This window comes from Symphalangus syndactylus, chromosome 4 (genome assembly GCF_028878055.3).
Source record: "Symphalangus syndactylus isolate Jambi chromosome 4, NHGRI_mSymSyn1-v2.1_pri, whole genome shotgun sequence".
NCBI classification, from domain to species: Eukaryota; Metazoa; Chordata; class Mammalia; order Primates; family Hylobatidae; genus Symphalangus; species Symphalangus syndactylus.
This window is the reverse complement of record NC_072426.2, coordinates 150864525-150889968: the sequence shown is the minus strand read 5'-3', so window position 1 is coordinate 150889968 and position 25444 is coordinate 150864525. Positions and strand designations below refer to the sequence as shown.

Sequence of the window (25444 nt, the reverse complement as noted above, 5' to 3'; positions counted from 1 at the left end):
CACTTTGGTTGCTGAGCACTGAGATGGGTTTTGGTCAGCACGTTGAAGACAGATGGTGAATACAGCAGAATGGCTTTTCATCATATAGAAGAGAAGAGCAATGGGCCTGTGGGCAGAATGGCTGAATATCCAGGGGAAAATAGACCTGGGTATATTGAGGTATATCATTTTATTTTTATTTTATTTGTTTGCATTCCAATGCTTGTCTACTTATTTCATTTTATTTTTTAATTGACACATAATAATTATACCTGTTTATGGGATACATAGTGATGTTTCCATATATGTAATGGATAGTGATCAAATTAGGGTAATTAGCATATTCATCATCTCAAAGATTTATCATTTATTTGTGTTGGAAACATTCAATATTCTCCTTCTAGCTATTTGAAACTATATTATTGTTAACTATAGTGTATTGTTAACTATAGTATTAGTAATATATTACTATTATATATTATCTATATAGCAGATATTATTGTCAACTATAGTAATATATTATTGTTAACTATAGAAATCCTACAGTGCTATAGAATGCTAGAACTTATTTCTAAGGTCTACTGTATCTTTAGAATGTTTTAGGAAACTGCCAAGCAGCCAAGTTTTGGAAATAGAATGCCCCTAGTCCTATAAGCCCTGACAAGAAATATAGACCTTTTACGAAAGCACTGGGTGGGGGGCAGGGGGCATTCATAGTCTCTGAAGTGGAGTCTTCTTATACAGTGGCCTACTTTGGGATGAGAATAAATCAGGCAGTTCTACTTGGATGTCTGCAAGATTTGGGATTTTGCCAGATAGATGAAATGGAGCAGGAGGTTTAGTATACAGAGAAAAGAATGGCTGGGGTGATGGATCTTAGAATCCTAAGAGGATATGAAAGAAAGTGTTAAGACAAGGGACCATTAAATTGTATAAATGTGAAGGAAACAATAGATTGAAATTTCAAATTAGATCAAAAAAGAAGTGAACTGTGAACACTATTGAAAGTGAACTAGAAGGACGATCTTTAATTTCTTTTTAACTTCACATTTTTGAAATGTTACTCTTCCTTCTTCAACCTCCCTTCAACCAAAATATTTTGTGCATTATACTGAGCACGTGGTAGGGATTTAAAGTAGGCAAATAGTATTTACTTGGATTATGTTCTAAGTTGTTTTTTTTTTTCCCTAGCTGAGGTAAGATACCTAAAAATTTCCTCTTCTTTGTCTTAATTTTGTAGTGGCCAGCCTCCTGCAAATGCATATGCTTCTGGAATGGTTTTAAAGCAAGAGTATTATCATACGATATGATTTAAATCCTTGTAGTCTATGCCATACAGGGTGCAAGATTTCTGTTCATAGTGAAATACAAAAGTATGAGCAATTAACTCCGAATTCCTCAAAAGAACGGGGAAAATATCCCTCTAGTTTTTTTTCTCTTTTTACTAATGAACTGTTATCTTATACATGATATATGAAAAATTAAAAGGAAAGCAATAGGTAAAAGTAAGTAAGAAAAATACTTCAGCATGCTGCCAGTATTGCTCTTAAGGCACCTGTGGGAGCAAACATTAAACAACGAGTTAATGGCTTATTCAGTGGACCCTAGAGTGTCTCATGCAAAATGTCATTTTAATTATTTATGCAGGGAAAAGAATTTTCATCATATACTTGAGCTTTTTTTTTTAACTTTCAATTCATTTTTAGAAAGAAGGAAACTGGGTTTATATAGAGAGTTTTGCCTTAGGAATACAAAGTGCTTTGAAAACATTACTGTAGGTTTTCTGATAGAGTGAGATTAGATGCCTATTTTTATACTCATGCACTAGGTAGAAAAGTGACTTGGACAAAGTTTGCCAAGTTACTGACAGAATTCAGAATTAAACTCAACACTCTGAATTCTAAAACAATGCAGTATCAAAAAGGATAAATACTCCAAGACAAAGAGACTCATTCAAAGGAAAGTGGCACGGGATTTTTGGCATTAAAATACATGTGTTATCAGATGTATCTTAAATAGCTTTTGCAAAACAAAGATAGGACAAACTGTTAATCTGTCCTATCCTTAAATAAGTGAAGTTTTAAGGGCATGTAGGATATCCCGTGGATGACCCAACTGGTTTGAGTAAAACACATAATGCTGAACAAATACCTAAAGACAAGTCAGCCATCTTTGTTTTTCTCAGGAATTAAGTTTAACGATCGCAGTACTAAGAAAGTAATATTCTTTCAGGTAAGAACACAGTGTTATTGTTGTTTATTTTTTTGTTAGTTTTCATTATTTTGAGACTAAGATTGAGATTTTTCTGGTTGTGTAATTGCAACCTTAATAAAAATGAAAGATTGATGCCTTTGATATTTTTCTTCCAAATAAATAGATACAAAAAAAAAACAACAACAACAACAAAATCAAATACTTGTAACCTTAGTCTGGGTTCAGCATTCTCTCAGCTCTTCATGGGGGTCTTCATAACACCCCAAATAAAACTTCGCCAAAGAAAACCTCGCAACATCTGGCAATGGCATCCTCATGCCTTCGTTTAACTGTTATCTATAGATATCTGGTCCTTTCTTTCTGATTTTTGAAATATTTTTATTACAGTATTTTAGCTCAACAGGAAATGTTTATGGGTCTACTACATGGCAGATTCTGAAGACATGAAAATGAATAAGAAAGTAGTTTCTATAGTCACAACTCTGAGAGGAAGACATTTATGTAAATAAATAATTATAATAGAATATAAAAGATGAAATAGCCAAACGGTTTATGGAGTACACAGAAGGAAGTCGAAGGAAGCCCCCACATAACCATGGGGCTACAGCAGAGGAAGCCCAGCCTCAGTCATGGTTGTGGGGATTGGCTGAGGGGTTGGAGGCAGCTCACCATCATGGCAGTGCTTTGGGACTGAGAGCTGTCAGTTTGGTGACATCACTGTCAGTTCTTTCTAAGCTGGAAACTACATTTCTCAGAAACCACTTGCCTTGAAAAGCGCCAGGTTAGATTTTGTCACTGGAACGAACTCCTAGAAGACTGGGAAGAGGGAAAGCAGAAACCATGAAGCTTGGCATTTTATAGTGTCTGATGCAGCAGGTTTCCAGAGCCTTCCACAAACTCCTGCTGGGCAGGCTACAGGATCAGCAGCTTCCTCCAGGCTGACATCATGCTGAGTATTTCTCCAATCTCCCAGACTCTAATCTCTCAGTATTCCAGATCCTACCATATTCAGATAAATTCTAATTCCTACATTAAATCCTATATGTAGATTCCTAGATAAAATCTTCTATTTCTCTAATACTTGTAGTGAACTTTTTCTCAGTAAACCCAGACTGATGCAGACAATTTCACAGAGAAAGTGAAAGCTGGACAGCGTTTTGAACACTACGTAAGAGTTTATCCAACACACACACTATGGAAGTCATTCCTGTAAAAGGAAAGAGCATGTGCACTGGAGGAATTTGAATCCTTTAAATACTTGAGAGAACAGAAAGAATTCATCTCTAGATGATCCCCGAATTGCCCTCTCTCAATCCACTGATGCAGATGATGCATTTTCCTCTTTAGTTTAACCTCTTTACCCACATTCCAAGAAGTGGCTCAGATTTGGGATCAAAGGTGGAAAGGAAGATGGCAGCATGGGAGTTGAAGCAGCCCTCCCTCACACCACCACATAGAGATGGCTCTTCTGAGAGTAAATCCAGGCAGGGTAAGCAGAGCCAGAAAGGGAGAGGGCATCAAGCTGTAGTGGCACCATGAAGCCTTAGATCCAGCCATAATTGACACTCGTTCACCTCTTGGATTTCTCAGTTTTGTGAAGAAAATGAAAAAGAGTAACACATTTTTCTATAAAACACTTTGACATGAGTTTATATTCAAAAACAAGGGTCCTCAAAAACAACAGTCTTGGTTAATATTACAGTGTTTGAAAAATATAAGCATTTGAGTTACTTTGATACCAGTTTGTTTGTTTGGCATACCAATTCTGCAATCCCTACAAACTCTATGAGAATAATGATTTAAACGTGCAATTGATTTTCCAACAAATATTTATTGAACGCCAAATAGTGCCAAGCATTATACCGGATACTGGTCCTTCAAAAAGATAGGCAAAGAAGCTAGTCCTCAAGGAGCTTAAATTCTACTGGGTACAGACATAAATGTAGGTTTGTTCTTCCACAATCCCGGGTGACTGAAATCAGAAGGACTCATCAGTTTGTAATGTCTAAGTGACAACTGCTTGTCAGCTCCAGGGATGCCCCAGCAACGTTTACCACTTGCGTCTCCCCAGTTCGTTTTCTCCTTAACCAACACCCATAACTCATATGGGTTAGGTTGATAAATGGCCCTCATCAGAGGCTGTGATACAAAAAGAAAAGCAGATTCCCTTTTTGGTGATATCTGCAAGTACTGATTGGGACCGAAACCCAATCATATGGTGACTAGTAGGAAATGTACTAGTAGAAATTTACATAGCAGGAAATGAAGGCATAAAGATACCGTTGCTAGATGTCGTGAGGTTTTCTTTGGCGAAGTTTTATTTGGGAGGGTATAGAAACTCCCATGAAGAGCTGGGAGAATGGTGAACCCAGACTAAGGTTACAAATATTTGGTTTTGTTGTTTTTTTGTATCTATTTATTTGGAAGAAAAATATCAAAGGCAGCAGTCTTTTATTTTTATTAAGGTTGCAATTACACAACTAGAAAAATAATCTCAATCTTAGTCTCAAAATAATGAAAAGTAACAAACAAATAAACAAATAAATGTCCCTCCCTAATTAATGCATACATTCTTTCCCTTTTGTTTCCCGCCACTTCCCCTGTTGTTCTGGACCACCCACCTCCAGCTGGTGAGTCTGCTTTCCTTCCTGGAATCCTCAATGGTATGAGTATTAATAAACCACTTTCATCTTGCACACTTGCTGTTGGCCATGTCATTAGCTCAGCCCCTGGTAACTTCCTGGAGAATCACAGTGAATTTGGGGATTTCAGCAGGTCTCTCTAAAGTTGACAGAAATGCCGATTCATTATTTCATATACCTGCTCATATCCCAAACCTCTTCCTTCATGCTTCCCACCCACACCTTTAGTTAATGACTTTACTCACACTCACACAGAAAAATGGAGCCACCGTAAGGTGACATTTAACAGAGTCTCACCACCACATCTACTACTTACTCCAATCTGCACCTGCCTAACCTACTCTTCCACCTGTTAACTTAGATGAATTTGCCGTGGTCTTATCCAAACCAGTACCTCAATTTGTCCTGAATCTCATCCCCTCTTGGTATGCTCATAGACAATGCAGAAAGTTGTTATTTCTTTGCTTTCTGTATTAGCCAGGGTTCTCCAGAGAAACAGAACCAATAAGATATGTATAAACATATGAGGAAGTTTATTATGGGAATTGGCTCACATGATTATGAGGGCCAAGAGGTTTCATGATATGCTGTTTGCAAGCTGGAAACCCAGAAATGTTGGTGTCGTGATTCAGTCTGAGTATAAAGGTCTGAAAATCAGAGAACCCATGCCGGGAGTCGGAGGGACTTGTGTAAGTTCCAAAGTCTGAAGGCCCAAAAACCAGGAGCTCCAAAGCCTAAGGGCAAACTTAGATAAATATCTCAGCTAAAGGAGAGAGAGAAATTTTGCCTTTCTTCCACATTTTTGTTCTATTGGGGCCCATCAGAGGTGGGATAATGCCTGCCCACAATGATGAGGTCAGATCTTCTTTACTCAGTCTTCTTAATAAGGTAATCTCTTCTTACAGCACCCTCAATGACAGACATGCCCAGAAGTAACCTCTTACCAGCTACCTGGATATACCTTAATTCAGTCGAGTTGACACAGAAAATTAATCATCACACTTTCTTGTATCATTACTTTTAACTCCTGAATGGCTTATTCTCATGACATGCAAATATGCAGTTTATGTCTTTCATTAAGAAAAATAATTCATTCTCCATTTTACCTGCAAAGGAACCCAAGAAGTTCAGCGAAGTGGGAGGGAAAGAAAGGACATCTGTTTGTTTTAGTCCATGTGAAAATCTAGTGTATTAAGGGAAAATGAGTATTCATTTTGCCAGTGCTGCTACCAAGTCAGATAAGATGATTACATCTCCTACCAACAAGGATGGCACAAACATGAAGTCATTAGTGAGTCCTAGGAGCAATTTTGATGGAGAAGTGAGGGGAAAAAATTGATAAAAGCATTACTTCTAAAATAATGGGAGAAGAAGACTTACATAGGAAGTTAGCTATTACAAGAAACAAAGAAATGGCATGGGATGGACAAGCAAAGTAGAGACATTGATTAGTTTTAGACATTATCACAGAAAGTCCATCCACAGTAACATGCAGAAAAGCAGAGTTTGCAAGTATGGAAGACAGAGAGTGAGCAGTGAGAGTCTGCGGAAGATCTCTCTTGATTGCTTCAATTTTTCAGTGAGATAGAAACCAAGCTGAGAGTGGGGAGGAAGAAGGAGGCACTGGGGTATGAAAATAGAAGGTCTGAAATGGTCTCCTCATGAACAGATACTTCTCAAAAGAAGACATACACGTGGCCAACAAGCATATGAATTCAAGCCCCACATAACTGATCATTAGAGAAATACAAATCAAATCACAATGAGATGTCATCTCACACCAGTCAGAATGGCTACTACTAAAAAGTCAAAAAATAGTCAGGGTGTGGTGGCTTACACCGGTAATCCCAGCATTTTGGGAGGCAGAGGCGGGCAAATCACTTGAGGCCAGGAGTTCCAGACCAGCCCAGCCAACATTGCGAAACCCCATCTCTACTAAAAATACAAAAAATTTGCTGGACATGGTGGTGAATGCCCGTAATCCCAGCTACTCAGTAGGCTGAGGCATGAGAATTGCTTGAACCCAGGAGGTGGAGCTTGCAGTGAGCCGAGGTCACGCCACTGCACTCCAGCCTGGGCGACAGAGCGAGACTCCATCTCAAAAAAAAAAAATAATAATAATAATAATAATAAAATAAAAAGTCAAGAAATAATATATGCTGGTGAGGAAAGCAGTATGGTGATTCCTCAAAGAGCTAAAAGCAGAACTGCCATTCCACCCAGCAATCCCATTACTGGGTATATACCCAGAGGAGTATAAATCATTCTGCCATAAAGACACATGCATGCAAATATTCATTGCAGCACTAGTCACAACAGAAAAGACATGGAATCAACCTTAATATCTGTCAACGACAGACTGGATAAAGAAAATGTGGTACATGTATACCATGGAATCCTATGCAGCCATAAAAAAGTAGTACCCACACAAAAACATAAAACAGCTTGTTTTAATAAACGTTAAAATTATTTTAAGAAAGAAGTAAATTATTTCTTTTTTGGGAACATGGATGGCACTAGAAGCTATTATCCTTAGCAAACTAACACAAGAACAGAACACCGAACACCACATGTTCTCGCTTATAAGTGGGAACTCAATGATGAGAACTCATGAACACAAAGAAGGGAACAACAGACACTGGGATCTACCTGAGAGTGGAGGGTGGGAGGAGGCAGAGAAGCAGAAAAGGTAACTGTTTTTATTGGGTGTAATACCTGAGTGATGAAATAATCTGTACAACAAACCTCCATGGCATGAGTTCACCTATGTAACAAACCTTCACATGTGCCTCTGAACCTAAAAGTTTAAAAATAAACAAAATAAAATAAATTTGGAAATGATCTCCTTTGGAGAATAGCCTGTGGATATATACAGTATGATTCCAAGCAGTCCACTTGAGATTCACCATCATGACTTGAAGCTGACACCAGTCATAGAAGTAGGTAGAAAATTGAATGGAACCAGATTGTAGGTTTTCCAAGCTAGTGCAAGCAAGAAAGTTGAAAACAAGATTGAAAGTATATGCAAAGGAATTGTAAGAGTGATTGATAATGAGCTTCAGTCTGAGTAAGGAGGGCAGTGAGGACATAATCAAATCAGGTAAGGGCCAATTAAATAACACCAGTGGAGTAAGGGATTCGAGTGGCAAGGGAAGAACTCTGCACTAAGAGTGAGCTGTCATTATAGGAAGTGAGGTAAGAATAATATACATGAAAGTTTGACTTTTATAGGGGTGCTAATTATTGACCAGGTCCAGTACCACTCTTGGAAGTACATGTCTGAGATAGAGTGAAGGACAAGTGAGATGAATTCAAGTGGCGTTATATGGTCTCTCTCATTTATACTATTGAGAATCTTGGTTATTTGGAAGATTAAAGTCAACAGTTCTATAGCATATTATCCAAGGCCCTTTATGGGTTAATCCTCTACTTGTCCTAGTTTGAATTCCCACTACTCTTCCTTATGCACTCTATACTTCAGAAATTTCAAATTACCTCAGTGTCTCTGAATATTACTTTTATTTTCACTGGCTACATCTCACTATATTAATATTGTTCCCTCTTCCTGGAATGCTTTTTTCCTTCCTTGCCTGACTGATAAACTCCATTAAGCTCAATCATCTGTAAATTTTTTCCTGATTATTGTGTGTGTGTGAGAGAGTGATAGATAAATACAAAGGTAATAAATAGATGGATAGATAACAGACAGTGTGTGCGTGTATTCTCTTATCAAACCATGAGTTCCTTGAGGAAAGAGCCAGATTACTCATGTTTGTACATTTTGTGCCTAATAGAATGGCTATGTGCCTGACACATAAAATAAATCTATCTAAAATGAATAAATGGAGAGATGAGCATTAACACCGTTTGTCTTCTTGATAAAATGTTCATACTCCACTACCTAACTCATTTTACACCTTCACTTATGGATATTTCCATATGAAATCAAAGCCTTCTAGGCTGATTGAAAATGGCACCTGCTGCTATTGATATAAAGAGGAAAAATAAATTGAGCTTTTTTTTCCTATTTCTCCATCACGCAAATATCTTTAGATTGACATAACCTAGAATATCAAATGGTTGATGGCTCCCCTCTTACATAACCCAAGCCACACATTTACACATCGTCCTTACATGTGGGAACATCCTGTTACTGAAGTCTACACATAAGACAGCTATTTTCTTATAATAGCAAGGGTCCCATTGAATAATATTATTAGACTTTTCAAATGGAAAAATAATGTTGTTAACCGAATATTGTTAACTTAATAAAAATGATTCTGTGAATGCAAGAAGATATCTAATAACTTCTAAACGCAGAAACTAATGCACATTTTGACTTAGTGCAAAGGGAGTGCGGCTTGTAAGAACCACCACTCTAACTAGGAACCTTAAAGACAAAAATAACTACCATCCCGGCTAACACGGTGAAACCCCGTCTCTACTAAAAATCCAAAAAATTAGCTGGGCGTGGTGGTGGGTGCCTGTAGTCCCAGCTACTTGGGAGGCTGAAGCAGGAGAATGGTGTGAACCCGGGAGGCAGAGCTTGCAGTGAGCCAAGATAGCACCACTGCACTCCAGCCTGGGCAACAGAGCAAGACTCCATCTCAAAAAAAAAAAAAAAAAGGAGAAAAATAACCAAAAGGATCTGATTCAGGGTGTGTGAATCAGAGTAACCACGCTGTGTAATATAACAGAAGTCTCTCCAAGACACCAGAGGCACATCTAAGGAAGAAGTGTATAGCAAAATAATTATTTTGTGGTTCAGCCCTTTTCTCTTACTCAAATGTTAGATGAGGTGATTGGTGTGCTGTCTTATCTGTTCTATTGGTCCTTCTCACAAGTTACTGAAGTGACTTTATTTTACCAGGACATTCACAAATTGCCCAGAGAACCAGGCTTTTTGATTCACAGCAGCTGTTGCTTCTCTCTTTATGGATTATAAGTGTAACACTATTTCACACTGGGTCTTCTTGAGGGGACCACAAAGGGATTACAAGTTTGATTCCCTTGCAAGAAACTAGCTAGCCTAGGAGATGGCAGCTCCAAACAAAATGGTAAAATCCTATCCACCCATTCTAGGAGGGAGACGGGATTGTTCCCTTGACCTTGATCCCCTTCGTGGGCAGGAACTGGAATGGCTCGTTTCACTCAGCCTCCAGTCCTTGGACAGGTAAGTGTCAACAGCTCATTGAAGGGTCAGGGTGACAGCCAGTTGCACCTACACTTTTTGACACCCGAGTTCTTGTTTGGTGTCTGGAAAGAATCGGGTCACACAAACTATTTGAAGGCTAGTGTATGTGGAGGATTTCACTGGGTGTTAAAAGTGGCTCTCAGAAGGATGGGGAATTGGAAAGGAGATGGTGCAGAAGGTGATCTTTCCCTGAAGCCACACCATCTGAAGTTAACCGAGTCCATCCATAGTCTCCGATGCTCAGCAGCTTGCCTCCCCAACCTCTTGCATCAGCCGCTTCTGTTGCTTTTTCTTGTTTGTTTCTGCCAACTGGTCTGGTTTTTAAGGGCACAGGATATAGGGCGGGGCAGGCCAAAAAGGTAATCATTTGGGAGGAAAAATGGGGTCAGCTGTTTTCACCTAGCACCAAAGTTCCAGGCTTGAGGGTGGGGTTTAGCCAGGAGCCCCTGTTCTGTATCAGGAGGAACACTAGAATCACACGAACAAGCAGAGAAGCTTCACTCTTCATTTCTCTTCCTCTGTCAGTAGAAAGAAGCCTTGAGTGAGCCCTTGAAAAGTCTCCCAGAATAAAACCTTTAGAAATGTATACAAATAGTGATGAGTGTATGTGTGCATCTGTGGGATATCTATCAATAAGTAACTGAACAGAAAAGTACAAAGAAAATCATGAGGGACAAACATGGTTATGCCCATGAATTGAAGCTGTGACTGGCTGAGGGATTCTGCTCATCTCAATAACCAAGAAAACCACATGTGAGGACAGGCAAAAAAGCCTTGGGGAATTGTTGTAAAGAATTCCACATATACTATTTTTCTTTTTGGAGAAAAATGGGGTCTTGCTCTGTTGCCCAGGCTGGAGTGCAGTGGTGCAATCATAGCTCATTGAAGCCTAGACCTCCTGGCCCCAGCTTCTCTTGCAATCCTCTTGCCTCAGCTTCTCAAAGTGCTGGGATTAAAGGCTTGAGCCACTGCACCTGGCCAACCACACATATCATTTAGATGAAAACACAATAAAAGAGTGAAAGAGAAAAAAATATTCCCACTGATAGAGAATACCCACAAACATTGTTTGCCTATTTTAGCCTGGGCTTTGGTCCAAAAAATCTCTTGGAAACTTACAAACACAATGGGCCTGCAGCTTAAATTTCAAGTATGATCTGGGAATTCCTACCGCAAGACATCAACAGCAAATGCAATCTGAGGTGCTGAGATACCTGTAGCACCCAAAAAGCACAGACTGAAAAACAACAAAACCAAACCAAAACAAAACAAAAAAAAGCTCTCTCAAACTCCCTCTTCACAGACTTCAACCTGAGTGTGAACATGGAAAACTAGAATTCAACCAGCTGATCCAAAACTAGTAGAAAGAAATATTCAAGTACAGACAGTAGAACTATCAGATATGGACTACCTGATTATATAGAGATAATACAGTGAGTCCAAAATGAGTAAAATATAAAAGAATTAATCAAACACATAAAAATCCCAGATTAGTAGACTATAAAAATAAAGATACATGTAAATAAAGTAGAAATTTGAATATTAAAAGATATTTAGTAATTGCAGTCAAAAACTAATTGAGTGAACTAAATAGTCAATTAAATAAAGCTGGAAAGAAAATCAGTAAATTTGAATATTAATCAGAGAAAAATCACTTACAATTTAGCAGAAAATAAAAGCAGACATGGAATATATGAGAGTACAATATGTAAATTAAAATAGGAAATAGAATGTATGGCTAATATAAAGTTTTTAAACTGAAAAAGAATGAGGAAAAACTTATATTTAAAAGTATTATCTTGGAGAATTTTCCTTACATAGAAAATATACATAATTCTTAAATTCAGTAGTACAAAATATCCTATAAAAAGTAAAATTTTTAAAATCCACAGATAACTAGGTGAACATTAACCAGAAGAAGAAAAACAGTAAAAGAGAGGACCTTAATAGGTAAGGCAAACTACTTTCAAAGGACTGATTTTTAGATTAAGGGCAGACTACTGAAGAGCTAAAACAAAATATAAAGACAATGAATGTACTGAGAAAGAAAAGTTCAGTTCGATATTTATACCCAGCTAAGCAAAAGGGCTATATTTTCAAACTAAGAGAGAAAAAAGAAAAATAAAAGACTGGTGTTTATCCATAAAAGAATTCCGGCCCAGTGTGGTGGCTCAAGCTTGTAATCCTAGCACTTTGGGAGGCTGAGGCGGGCAGATCGCTTGAGCTTAGGAGTTCGAGATCAACCTGGGCAACATGACAAAACCTCTTCTCTACAAAAAATACAAAAATTAGCCAGGCATGGTGGTGAATGCCTGTGCCCAACTATTCGGGAGGCTGAGGTGGAAGGATTACTTGAGCCCAGGTGGAGGCTGCAGTGAGCCAAGATTTTGCCACTGCACTCCAGCCTGGGTGAGAGAGAAAGACCCAGTCTCAAAAAAAAAAAAAAAAAAAAAAAAAAAAAGAACTCTGTAATAAAGCATATATTTCAGGTATAAGGAATTTGAACCTTATAAAGAATGTCTGAAATACAGAAAGAAATGGTGAGCAAAGAAGTTACTGAAGTTGTAGATAAGACTTTAAAAAGTATTAACTATATAACAGCAGCAGCAGTATAAACAAAAATTATTAATAATGGGTTTTTTGTAAACATAGAAAAAGACAAATTCAATTATATCAATTATCTGTAAGACAAGAAAGAAGTTTTCAGAGGTAACGCAGTTAAAACTCTTTTAATATAGGGAGTGTAGACATATACATTAATGTTAGATATTTTTAAGGCAAATAGACATGCAACAATTTTATGGTTAACCTCTAACAGAAAAACAGAAAGTACAATTTCTAAAGAAGTGAGCTTTTTTTGGTATTGTGTATTCCAATACTAAATAGGGAAGAAAATGAAAAAAAAAGAAACAGAGAAAACAGTTGGGTGGATGCAAATCAAAATTAAATATTAAAAATAAATGCAAATATACTAGCATTTACAATAAATATAAATACATAAATTGGACTAAACTTAAAAGCAGAGATTCAGTGCATTTTTTAGACTAGTAATATGCAACAATATATTCCAGGTAAAGATTAACTAAATGAAATCTGGTATGGAGATATTAATCAGACCTAATACATTGTAGTACAGAATAATTAAGAGGAAGAAATATAGTTATTATGCAATGATAACTTTTTTTCTCAATCAGCAGGTAGATACTATAACCTCAAAATACATGAGAAAAATATGAAAGAATTACAAGGTAAACAGAAAATTCAACATCATAGTTGAAAGGATATTTCATGACATTTCTTTCTCTAATTCTTTTAAAAATTATGAAATATTTGAACATAAATAACTGATGAGATAATTATATATACACAAATATATATAAAGCAAACAATTTATTTTCAAAAACATATAGAAACATTTGGAAGTTAAGCAGCATACCTTTAAATAATTATGGGCCAAAGAACAAATCATAAGAAGGAACATTAGAAAATATTTTGAAATATAAAAACACACTGCCAAACCTGTAAAATGCAGCTAAATCAGGACTTAAAGGGAAATTTATAGTCTTAAGTGCTTTATTTTAGAAAACAAGAAAGACCAAAGTCAAAAGACACACACACACAAATATCTAGAAATGAAAGAACAAATTAATTCTAAAATAGGTAGAGGAAGGAAACAGTAAGAGCAGAAATCAATGAAATAGAAAATGGGCAAACAATAGAAAAAAATCAATGAAACAATTAAAGGTTTACTATTTAGAAAGATCAGCAAACCTGATAAGCTTTAGCCAGGACAACCAAGAAAAAAAAGAGAAAATAACAAATTACCACTATCAAGATAATACAGTACTAGCATAAGGATAGACAATACAGGTCAATGGAACAGGACAGGGCATTCAAATATAGACCCTCACATAAAGCATCATTGACTCTCAACAATGCTGCTAAGAGAATTTAATAGGAAACGGGTAGCTTTTTCAGTGACTGCTGCTGGAACAATTGAAGAATATTTTTTAGTTAAAGCTTAATTGAATCTCACCACACCTAAGAATTAATTTTAAATGAATCATAGACAAATATAAAAGCCAAAGCTATAAAATGTCTTTTAAAACGTGAAAAACTCGTTGCAACTTTGGGTCAGGCAATCAATCATGTCTTACAAAAAGTACAAAGAGCACCAACCAGAAAAGGAAGATAGTAATAAATTTCACTTCATTAACTTTTAAACTTCTACTTTTCAAAATATGCCCTTTAGTAAGTGAAAAACAAGACACATACTGGAAAAGATATTTATGTATTTGACCAAGGTCTTGAACTAAGCATATAATAAGAATTCTTACAACTCAATAATAGGAAGACAAGCAATCCAATTAAAAATAGGCAAAGGATTTATACAAACACTTCACAAAAGAAGCTATATGAATAACAAATCAGCACATGAAAACACACACAACTTTGTTTATTCAATAAATGCAATTAAAACCACATTTGAGTACCACTACACACCCACTTGAATGGCTAAAAATAAAAAAATGTGAAGAAACTGGAATTCTTATATTTTGTGTGTGGGTATGTCAAAGGCTATAACTGTTGGAGAAACACTTTGGCAATTTCTTGTAAATTTAAACATACACTTGGATAAGATCTTGCTATTCCATTTCTTGGTGTTACCCAAGAGAAGTGAAAACATTTGTATACAAAAAAAAGACACGTATGACCAGGCGTGGTGGCTCACGCCTGTAATCCCAGCACTTTGGGAGGTCGAGGCAGGCGGATCACCTGAGGTTGGGAGTTCGAGACCAGCTTGACCAACATGGATAAACCCCGTCTCTACTAAAAATACAAAAAACTAGCCAGGCATGGTGGCGCATGCCTGTAATCCCAGGTACTCTGGAGGCTGAGGCAAAAGAATCGCTTGAACCCGGGAGGCAGAGGTTGCGGTGAGCCGAGATTGTGCCATTGCACTCTAACCTAGGCAACAGGATCGAAACTCCATTTCAAAAAAAAAAAAAGACACGTATACAAATTTTCATAGCAGCTTTACTCATAACAGCCCAGAACTAAAAACATCCCAAGTGACCATAACATGGATAAAAATTGTGTATGTGCATGCAGTAGAATGCTACTTGGGAATAAAAGTAACAAACTAATGATGCATAGAACATGAATGAACAAAACTAGTATGCTGAGCTAAAGGGGAGGGTGGAGTCCGGGTGCAGTGGCTCACGCCTGTAATCCCAGCACTTTGGGAGGCCGAGATGGGTGGGCCACCTGAGATCAGGAGTTCGAGACCAGCCTAGCCAACGTGGTGAAACCCCCTCTCTACTAAAAATACAAAAATTAGCCAGGCATGGTGGCAGGTGCCTGTAGTCCCAGGTACTCAGGAGGCCAAGGCACAAGAATCGCTTGAACCCAGGAGGTGGAGGTTGCAGTGAGCAGAGATCGAGCCACTGCACTCCAGCTTGGACAACAGAGCAAGACTCTGTCTCAAAAAAAAAAAAAAAAGAGAGAGAGAGAAGGGTGGAAGGTGGGAAGAGGGAGATGATCAGGAAAAATAACTAACGGATACTAGGCTTAATATGATGAAATAATCTGAATAACAAATCCCATGCCACACATTTACCTATGTAACAAACCTGCACATGTACCCCTGAACTTAAAAGTTAAAAAAGAAGCCAGATGCAAATGAAAGCATACCATACTCCATTACATAAAGTCCTAGAACAAACAAAACTAAATCATGGTGATTGAAATGGGGTGGTTCCTGGGGCACAGTGTTGGGGAGATCACTACAAAATAGCCTGAGGGCCTATTTGTGGTAATCGTGGAGTCCTGATAAAATAAGTAACCAAGAAGGAGGACGCGCCCCAGGTTGGAAAGAACAATTGCTCTAAGAGACAGCTAATCACAGACAACCCACTGGTACAACATCCTGTTCCCAAATACCTTGCTCCACACATAGCCCCAGCAGCACAACCTCGTTCTGCACACAGCTCCTCAGCACCACCCTCCAGCCCCTGCCTCTGTCTTTTAGCAGACAGCCCCTTCTCTGCTGTGCTGCCTATTGCACCCTTTAATGTATCTTCGTACACCCTTTAATGTATCTTTGTACTTTCTCTAATAAATCTACCTTTCGTTACCCACAACTGTCTCAGTAAATTCTTTTACCCCCTGCAATGCCGGCCCCAGCCAGCCACGTACTCTCCCCTATTCTTCCCATTTCCTCTTTTCCAGCTGCAACCTCTCAGCGGACAGCGTCCAAGGCTAGAGACAACTGACGGTCCCGGACAGGGGCTACTCCCCAGCGGGCCAGAATGTCCTAGTGGAAAGACATCTGACTGCCACCACCTGATTGGGTGAGAGTTTAGAGTTTTCCTTTCAGTCGTTCAGTGGACAATCTCTAGTATCCCTCTGGCAACTGATGGCAATGGGCCAGGGCCACTCCCTGGTGCAGCCTGATGGCCAGGGGGTGAACAGGTTTGGCTGCCTTCCCCAGAAAGGAGGAAGGTTCTCTCCTCCTCATTCTGGTCAAAAGTCCCCAATCCCTACATGTGATGCATCTGGAGGCGGAAGCTCAAACAGGACAAATCCACACGTTTTGGGGAACTCAGACCCCATCTTTCTCACTCTAAATTCTCCTATGAAGACAGCCAGCCACCATGCTCTGGATGTCTTAAGTCAGGTGATCCCAAATAGCACTGGGACAGTGAGTCTTGCCGCAGCCTTTTATCCTCATACCTGGATTGGTCACTCAACATAATTCACACCTGAACTGACCTGGGGCTGCTCACCCAGTGTTCATTCAGTGTAAGGTTCTAGCACCGAGAGATCCTTTCTAATGGGGGGATGCCCCTTTGGAAAGTGCATCTTGGAGTCCGTCAGTGTATGTGAGTGGATCCCTTTTCCCTTGGCCAGATTGCCTGAGACAAATTGCAGTTCATGTCCCCAGCAGACGTTCTTTCCCAGTCCCACCATGAGGCAAAGCCCCTCTATTCCCTTAGACTCGCCCCAGGGTTGCATTTTAAAGCAACAAAGAGGAAGGGGTCCCAGGTGGGGGAGGACAATTGTTCTGAGAGACAGCTAATCACAGACAACCCACTAGCACAAATCCTATTAAAATTCTAAAATGTAATTGTGATGGTTAATACTGAGTGTCAACTTGATTGGATTGAAGGATGCAAAGTATTGCTCCTGGGTGTGTCTGTGAGGGTGTTGCCAAAGGCAATTGACATTTGAGTCAGTGGTCTGTGAGAGGCAGACCCACCCTCAATCTCCAAGGGCATCATCTAATCAGCTGCCAGCGTGGCTAGAATAAAGCAGGCAGACGTTGAAAGAGCAGACTTGCTGAGTTTTCCAGACTTCATCTTTCTCCAGCGCTGAATGCTCCTGGCCCTTGAATATCAGACTCCAAGTTCTTCAGCTTTTGGACTCTTGGACCTACACCAGTGATTTGCCAGGGGCTCTCAGGCCTTTGTCCACAGACTGAAGATTGCACTGCTGGCTTCTCTACTTTTGAGGTCTGGGGACTCGGACTGGCTTCCTTGCTCCTCAGCTTGCAGACAGCCTATTGTGGGACTTCACCTTGTGATCGTGTGAGTCAATACTCCTTAGTAAACTCCCCTTCATATATACATCTAGCCTATTAGTTCTGTCCCTCTAGAGAACCCTGACTAATACAATTACAGTAATGAAAACTTCAAGGTCCAAAAAGAGCCAAGATATTCCTAAAGAAGAATAATAGTGCAGAGAGAGGGGGGTTGATACCTAAGAATTGTATTACAAAATCCTACCAGTAAGATAATGTGGAATTTGTGCAAGGATAAAGAAGAAGGAGTGGAAAGTGCTCCGAAGCGTAGCCATGCATTTGTGGAAAGCTGATCTAAGACACAGGGCTTGCAAATCAGTGGGAAAATGAAGACTTTTTCAACACATTGTTCTGGGACAACTGGTTATTCATATGGAAAATAAACAGAATGAAATTAAGTCCCTACTTCAAACCATACACAAAAGCAAGCTCCAGGTACATTAAAGATACGTATGTGAAAAGCATTTCTGTAAAAGTTTTGAGAATAGAGTATGCAAGATTATCTTTTGATTTTAAGATGAGAAGGGACTTTTTTATACAAGAGGAAAATGAACAAAACATAATACACAATATTAAGTAATTTCTGTACAACAAAGTTCAGCATACACAAAGTAGGAAAGAAATGACAAGCTGGGCCAGGTACAGTGGCTCATACCTGTAATCCTAGCACTTTGGGTGGCTGAGATGGGTGGATCACTTGAGTCCAGGGGTTCAAGACCAGCCTGGGCAACATGGTGAAACCCCGTCTCTACATAAAATACAAATTTGTATTTTTTGTGGTCCCAGCTACTCAGGAGGCTGAGGTGGAAGGATCAAGACCTAAGCCCAAAAGGTGGAGGTTGCAGTAAGCCAAGATCACGCCACTGCACTTCAGCCTGGGTGACAAGAGTGAGACCCCATCAAAAAAGAAAAAGAACAACAAGAAGAAATGACAAACTGAAAGAAGACATTTACAATCTATGTAACCAAAAAAAAGAATAAGTATTCAATACGTTGAAGGAATTCCTTTGAATTGATAAGAAAAAATGGCCAGGTGCAGGGGCTCATGCCTGTAATCCCAGCATTTTGGGAGGCCGAGGCAGGCGGATCACGAGGTCAGGAGTTCAAGACCAGCCTGGACAACATAGTGAAACCCCATCTCTACTAAAAATACAAAATAAATTAGCCAGGCGTGGTGGCGCACCCCTGTAGTCTTAGCTACTTGGGAGGCCAAGGCAGGAGAATTGCCTGAACCCAGGAGGCAGAGGTTGTAGTGAGCTGAGATCGTGCCATAGCACTCCAGCCTGGGTGACACAGTGAGATTCTGTCCCAAAAAAAAAAAAAAAAAAAGGCAAAAAATGAATAGCCAACTCACAGAAAGCAAAATATCTATCAAGGATATGGAAAGTTTCCAAAACTCATTAGTAACCATAAAAGTGCTAATTATAAAATTAATGAGCTATGTAGACCTCTTAGCACAGCCAGCAGTGCGTCAGTCTCATAAAATTGAGACACTGTTTTATTATTTTTTTAATTTGCCAATGTTTAAGTTTGACAAGATTTTCAAAATCTTCTTGGTTCAAAACCCTTCATAGGCTGACATTACCAAGTGTTGACAAAAATGTGAGGCAATATGAACTCCTACAAACAGCTGATATGAGTGTAAATTAGTACAACCATTTCAGAGAAATATCTAAATATAGAACTTCACACCCATTTATACACAACATATAAACAAGGAACATACTCAAGAGCATTCACTGAAATAGTGTTGGTAAGAGCAACACATATGCATGAGTCTTCCCTGAAGGAAGGTGAAGCATAGGGACATGGGTGACATTAATAGGGTCACTCAGATAATAACTGGTGGAACCATAAGTCGAACCCAGAAGTCTGACCCTACAGTCTCCATACTAACCATGCCACTGACCTGTAGTATATTAATAAAATACTCACTAGCCATTAAAAAGAATTATCCAGCTTTGTGTTTACTAATATGAAATGAGCTCCAATGTATACCATTACATAATCAATGCTAATGAATGCAAATAATCTAACAGAATCTACAGATAACACATTACAACTAATAGGTAAATACAGAAAATTTGCTGGTGACAAGGTCAATATATGAAAATTGTTTTTATTTCTACATACCAGCAACAACAATTACAAAATGAAATTTTAAAAAGATACCAGTTGTAAGCACACAAAAAGTCAAATATATGGAGGTAAACTTAAAAATATATAATAATTCAAAGAAATTAACAAATCTGCCAGGACTTGTGGCTCATGCCTGTAATCCCAGCTACTTGGGAGGCTCAGGCAGGAGGATTGCTGAAGGCCAGAAGTTCAAGACCAGCTTGGGCAACATAACATGATCCTATCTCTAATAAAAATAAGAAGAAAAAGAAAAAGAAATTACCCAGACCCAGGTGTGGTGGCATTCACCTGCAATCCCAGCTACTCTGGAGGCTGAGGTAGGGGGATGGCTTGAGGCCAGGAGTTCAAGGCTACAGTGAGCTATGATCATACCATTGCACTCCAGCCAGGGCAACAGAGCAAGACCCTGTTTCTAAAACAAAGGCAGAAAGAAAGACAAGAAATTTACAAATCTTAAATCCTAAATGAATGTGTGTAGAAATACATAGATATATCCCATAAAAGATTAATAATTCAAATACAGTAAAATTTTAAAATTCTACTAAGCAGAAGGCATCACTGAGAATATAAATCAAATCATGTAACAAGAAAAGACACTTGCAACACATATAAACAGAAAATTGTTTGTATATAGAATAAATAATCCCTTCAAATCAATAAGAAATGACACACAATTCAATCATAAAATGGGCAAAAAGAATATCCTTTCACAGAAAGAGATACAAATAACTACTAATGTGGAAGGTACTCACCCTCATTATTAATCTGGCAAATTTGAAATAAAATCTCAATGAGACACTATTAAACATGCATTATAATGGCTAAAATTATGAAAGACTTACAACTAAGTTTTGGTTGAGCATGTTAAGTAATAATAGGAACTCTTATCCAGGGCTCATGGGTATGCAAATTGGTACAATCACTTTGCAAAAACAGTACTTACTAAAGTTGATGTATAACCCAGCTATTCCACTCCTAGCATCTACTGAACAGCACTGCATGGACGTATGCACCTAAAGACACTTTCAAAATATTCATAGCAGCTTAATGTATTATAGCCTCCAACTGAAAACAGACTTCATCCACATTGAAGTGAGCAAATGACCAGGGGGACACTGACATTAATGAAATACCATAGAGCAATAAAATGCACTACAGCTACACTCACAAACATAATCTCAACAACGGAATTTTGAACCAAAATAGCCAGACACAAAACAATACAATTCCAGTTATATAAACTTCAGAAATAGGCACACACAAAAAAATGATCTATAGTATTAAAACTCAGGAACGAGGAGAGAGAAGTGGCTTACTGCAAGAGGTGCCAGGGCAGTAGTTTGGGGATTTGACGATGTTCTATTTCTTGACCTGGGATGTGATTATGTTGGTGTTAGCTTTGATAGTTCTTCGGATTGTACATTTATATTTTGTCTACTTTTATATATGTTTATCATTCTTCAATAAAAAAATTTAAGAAAACAATATTCAAGACAGAATGTGTATTTTTCATATTGTCTGCCTGCATGTGTGTAGTTTATCTTTTTTTTTTTTTGAGACAGAGTCTCACTCTGTCGCCCAGGCTGGAGTGCAGTGGCGCGATCTCGGCTCACTGCAAGCTCCGCCTCTCGGGTTCATGCCATTCTCTTGCCTCAGCCTCCCAAGTAGCTGGGACTACAGGCATCTGCCACCACGCCCGGCTAATTTTTTGTATTTTTAGTAGAGATGGGGTTTCACCATGTTAGCCGGGATGGTCTCAATCTCCTGACCTTGTGATCCGCCCGCCTCGGCCTCCCAAAGTCCTGGGATTATAGGCCCCAGCCACCTCTCCCAGCCAGTGTAGTTTATCTAGATGTACAGTCAAACACTGTTTAATGATGGGGATACATTCTGAGTAATGCATCATTAGCCATTTTCCTCATAGTGTGAATATCATAGGGTGTACTCACACAAACTGAGTTGCTACAGCCTACAACACACCTGGGCTGTATGGTATAGCCTATTGCTCCTAGGCTACAAACCCGTACAGCCTGTTACTATAATGAATACTATCAGCAACTGGGACAAAATGGTAAGTGTTCGCATATCTAAACATGACTAACCATAGAAAAGGTACAGTAAAAATACAGTATAAAAGACAAAAATAGTGCAGCTGTACAGGGCACTTGCCATGAATGAAGCTTGCAGGACTGGAAGTTGCTCTGGGTGAGTCAGCGAAAGTGGTGAGTGACTGTGAAAACGTAGGACATTACTGTACACTACCGTAGAATTTGTAAACACTGTACACTTAGGCTACAGTTAATTTATAAAACAAAAATTTATTTCTTCAATAAAAAAGTAAACTTCTTGTAACTTTTTTACTTTATAAACTTTTTAATGTTTTACCTTTTTGACTCCTGTAATAACAAAGCTTAAAACAAACACATGTACCACTATACAAAATGTTTTCTTTCTTTATTCTTTATTTTCTCATTCTATAAGCTTTTTCTATTTTTAAATTTTTTGTTTTAACTTTTCACTTTTTAAATGTCTTTGTTAAAAACAAAGACACAAACACACAAATTAGCCTATGCGTACACAGGGTCAGGACCATCAATATCACTGTCTTTACCTCCACATCTTGTCCCACTGGAAAGTCTTCAGGGGCAACAACAAGCATGGAGCTGTCATCTCCTATGACACTAATGCCTTCTTCTGGAATACCTCCTTGTCTTTGTTTTGTGTTGCTATAAAGAAAAACCTGAGGCTGGGTCATTTATAAAAAGAGGTTAATTTGGCTCGTGGTTCTGCAGGCTGTGCAAGAGGCATGGTGTCAGCATCAGCCTGCTTCCACTCATAGTGGAAGGCGAAGGGGAGCTGGTGTGTGCAGAGATCATATGGTGAGAGAGGAAGCGAGAGGAGGTGTGGAGGCTTCAGTCTCTTTTTTTTTGTTTTTTGTTTTTTTGTTTTTCAGACGGAGTCTCGCTCTGTCGCCAGGCTGGAGTGCAGTGGCGTGATCTCGGCTCACTGCAACCTCCACCTCCCGGGTTCACGCCATTCTCCTGCCTCAGCCTCCCGAGTAGCTGGGACTACAGGCGCCCGCCACCATGCCCGGCTAAATTTTGTCCTTTTAGCAAAGACGGGGTTTCACCATGTTGGCCAGAATGGTCTCAGTCTCTTGACCTCATGATCCGCCCTCCTCGGCCTCCCAAAGTGTTGGGATTACAGGCGTGAGCCACAGTGCCCGGCCATCAGTCTCTTTAACAACCAGCTCTCACGGGAACTAATAGGCTGGGAACTCACTCAATCCCTACCCCATGACCTGTCCCCATGACCCGAATTCAAACATTTCCCATTAGGCCCCACCTCCAACGTTGGGAATAAATTTTCAAGGTGAGACTAGGAGAGAACAAACATCAAAACTATAGCACTCCTGAAGGATCTGCCTGAGGCTATTTTACAGTTCAGTTGTTTAATACTCAGAAGGAGTGCACTTTAAAATAACAATAAATAGTATAGTAAATACATAAACCAGTATCATTACCAAGTATTATGTACTGTACATAATGTGTGTACTATACTTTTTATGCAATTGGCTTGTTTACACAAGCATCACCACAAATACACAAGTGATTAATGCATTGTGCTAAGATATTAGGATAGCTAGGACATTACTAGGAAATAGGGATTTCTCAACTCCATTATAATCTTATTGGACCATCTCATATACATGGTATGTCAGTGTAATATGGTGCACGAATGTATTACATAACTAATAATAGTGACATTTGAGAATAATAAAGACTAGGGACAGGGCTGGGAGGATGTAGCGGATACTGGATATTTTTGGCTGTCCAATGTGTTTGAAAATTATCCCTACATTTAGGTAATTTCTCACTTTGTCTTTCAGGATAGAAAGCTTGCCTGTCCAGATTTAATGGTCGTATTATGTTAGTTTCCAATTCAGACTCTCCAATCATCTTGGAGAATCCTTTAGGTATCTTAGATACCTAAAATTCATGCCTTTTCTCTTTTAAGAACCAGAGTGGTGTCTGTTTTGTGTTGGGGAAAATAGGATTAAAAACAAAATCTCCTACCAACCCAGAAAAACTTGCTATATAGGTAGAAGAGAAAGAAGACAATTTTATCGTCGAATGAGCATTAAACCAGAATGTGATGTGCATTCCACAAAATCTGCTAAGGGATTGCAAAAACAGAAGGAAACCTCACCCCTTTATATAGCCAAGTCCTCAAGTAAGAGGACTTGATAGCAGCATTTGTCACACGTTAATTCATCCTGAATTCACTCGATAGTTGGGATGATCATTTGTGTGACCTAATTGGATTTATCCAATTGAGAAATAAACTCGTCTTTATGACAAGAGGTAGTTTTGCAACTTAGAGTGAGATGTTCACTGGAGTTAGGCTCCTACCCTCCCACAGAAACTGGGAGGTGGGGTGCTTTTTTGCTTGATAATTACATTTAAAAGAGGTGATTCCTGGTCCTTGAGAAAGACATTTCTGCATTGTAAAGCTGGTCAGAAGCTTATTTAGCTTTTAAAAATTTTTTCCATACATTTCAGAGACCAAGAAATAACATAATTACAAGTTTCCTAAAGTAAACCCTCTAAGAAAAGGTAAGGGAGACATTCTCTTGCTTTTAAGAGGAGAATTAAGCTTCTAACTTTAATTTTTATTTGTCCTTACATTAGCAACTTAAAAACCTGGTGAATAAGAGATAAATTACATTTAATAATATAACCTCTTATATATTTGGAATTTTTTTACTATGTCTATATATTATTTATCATGTATATACATATATTCCTATTTGTACATTTGTATATACACATATATATGTGTGTTTTTTGTAAAAGAAAACTAAAGTAGAAATGCTAATTCATTTCAGAGATATGGAGGGTTAAAAAAACTCAGTTTAATTATTTCCAGTGCAATATCTATTAGTACTGCAACTATTTTCTCCATTCAGATGGCAATATTGAATCAGGCTAAATTCCTAGTAGCAATTCAGAGGTAAATTAATACTTGTTAATTCAACAAAGCACTGTAATGAACCACAGGGTTGAAGGGTGGTGGTGGGGGTGGGGGGCAGGGATTTGGATTTGTGGCTGCAATAGCACCTCCAATTTTGTCATCACTGTATTTAAACAGCATTTTAATATTTTGAAACTCAGCATCTCCATTTAAAAAATACAGTAAGTCTAACTGCCAGCCTCATCAGGGTCTTACCTGGTTGATTAAACCTTATTGAAAGGTCTAGCGGGGGATTTCCAAGCTACTCGGTTGTCTAATAAGCTTGTATTAAGTGATTCCCCTCACAGTACAAGCAATTCAGAGACATAAGGGACCTAGTTAGGGCATAGTATTAAAGTGTCTGGTGAGTTTCTTAATTAAAAAAAATTCTACAATAAGTCAAGATATTATTTTTTAAAACATCACCCTTACTTCACTTCAAAAAACTAATAATCTATACATGAATTTTGAATATTTTTATGGCAATGTATTTTATTAATAATTATTTTCAAACAAATATAAAATAGCATGTGAAATACAGTTCTTCAACAGGGGTCACCAAAATCCTGATAAAAATAAGAGTGAAGCAAGTGAGAAATAAACGAATTTTTTTTTCTTGCCTTCACCTATGATGGCATTTAAACAATACCAAAAAAACGTTTTCTTGGAAAACATCCTACA

General features: G+C 38.4%; 1 protein-coding gene across 1 annotated transcript in view; it reads right to left on the bottom strand.

Moving 5' to 3' along the window:
• LOC134736532 (uncharacterized protein C9orf85-like) overlaps nucleotides 1-25444 on the bottom strand; it is a 257286-nt gene that overhangs the window by 52829 nt on the left and 179013 nt on the right. The window contains exon 3 of the mRNA XM_063638461.1: nucleotides 20019-20162. Coding sequence (XP_063494531.1) covers nucleotides 20019-20162 — 144 coding nt within the window. The remainder of the gene's footprint in view (nucleotides 1-20018; nucleotides 20163-25444) is intronic.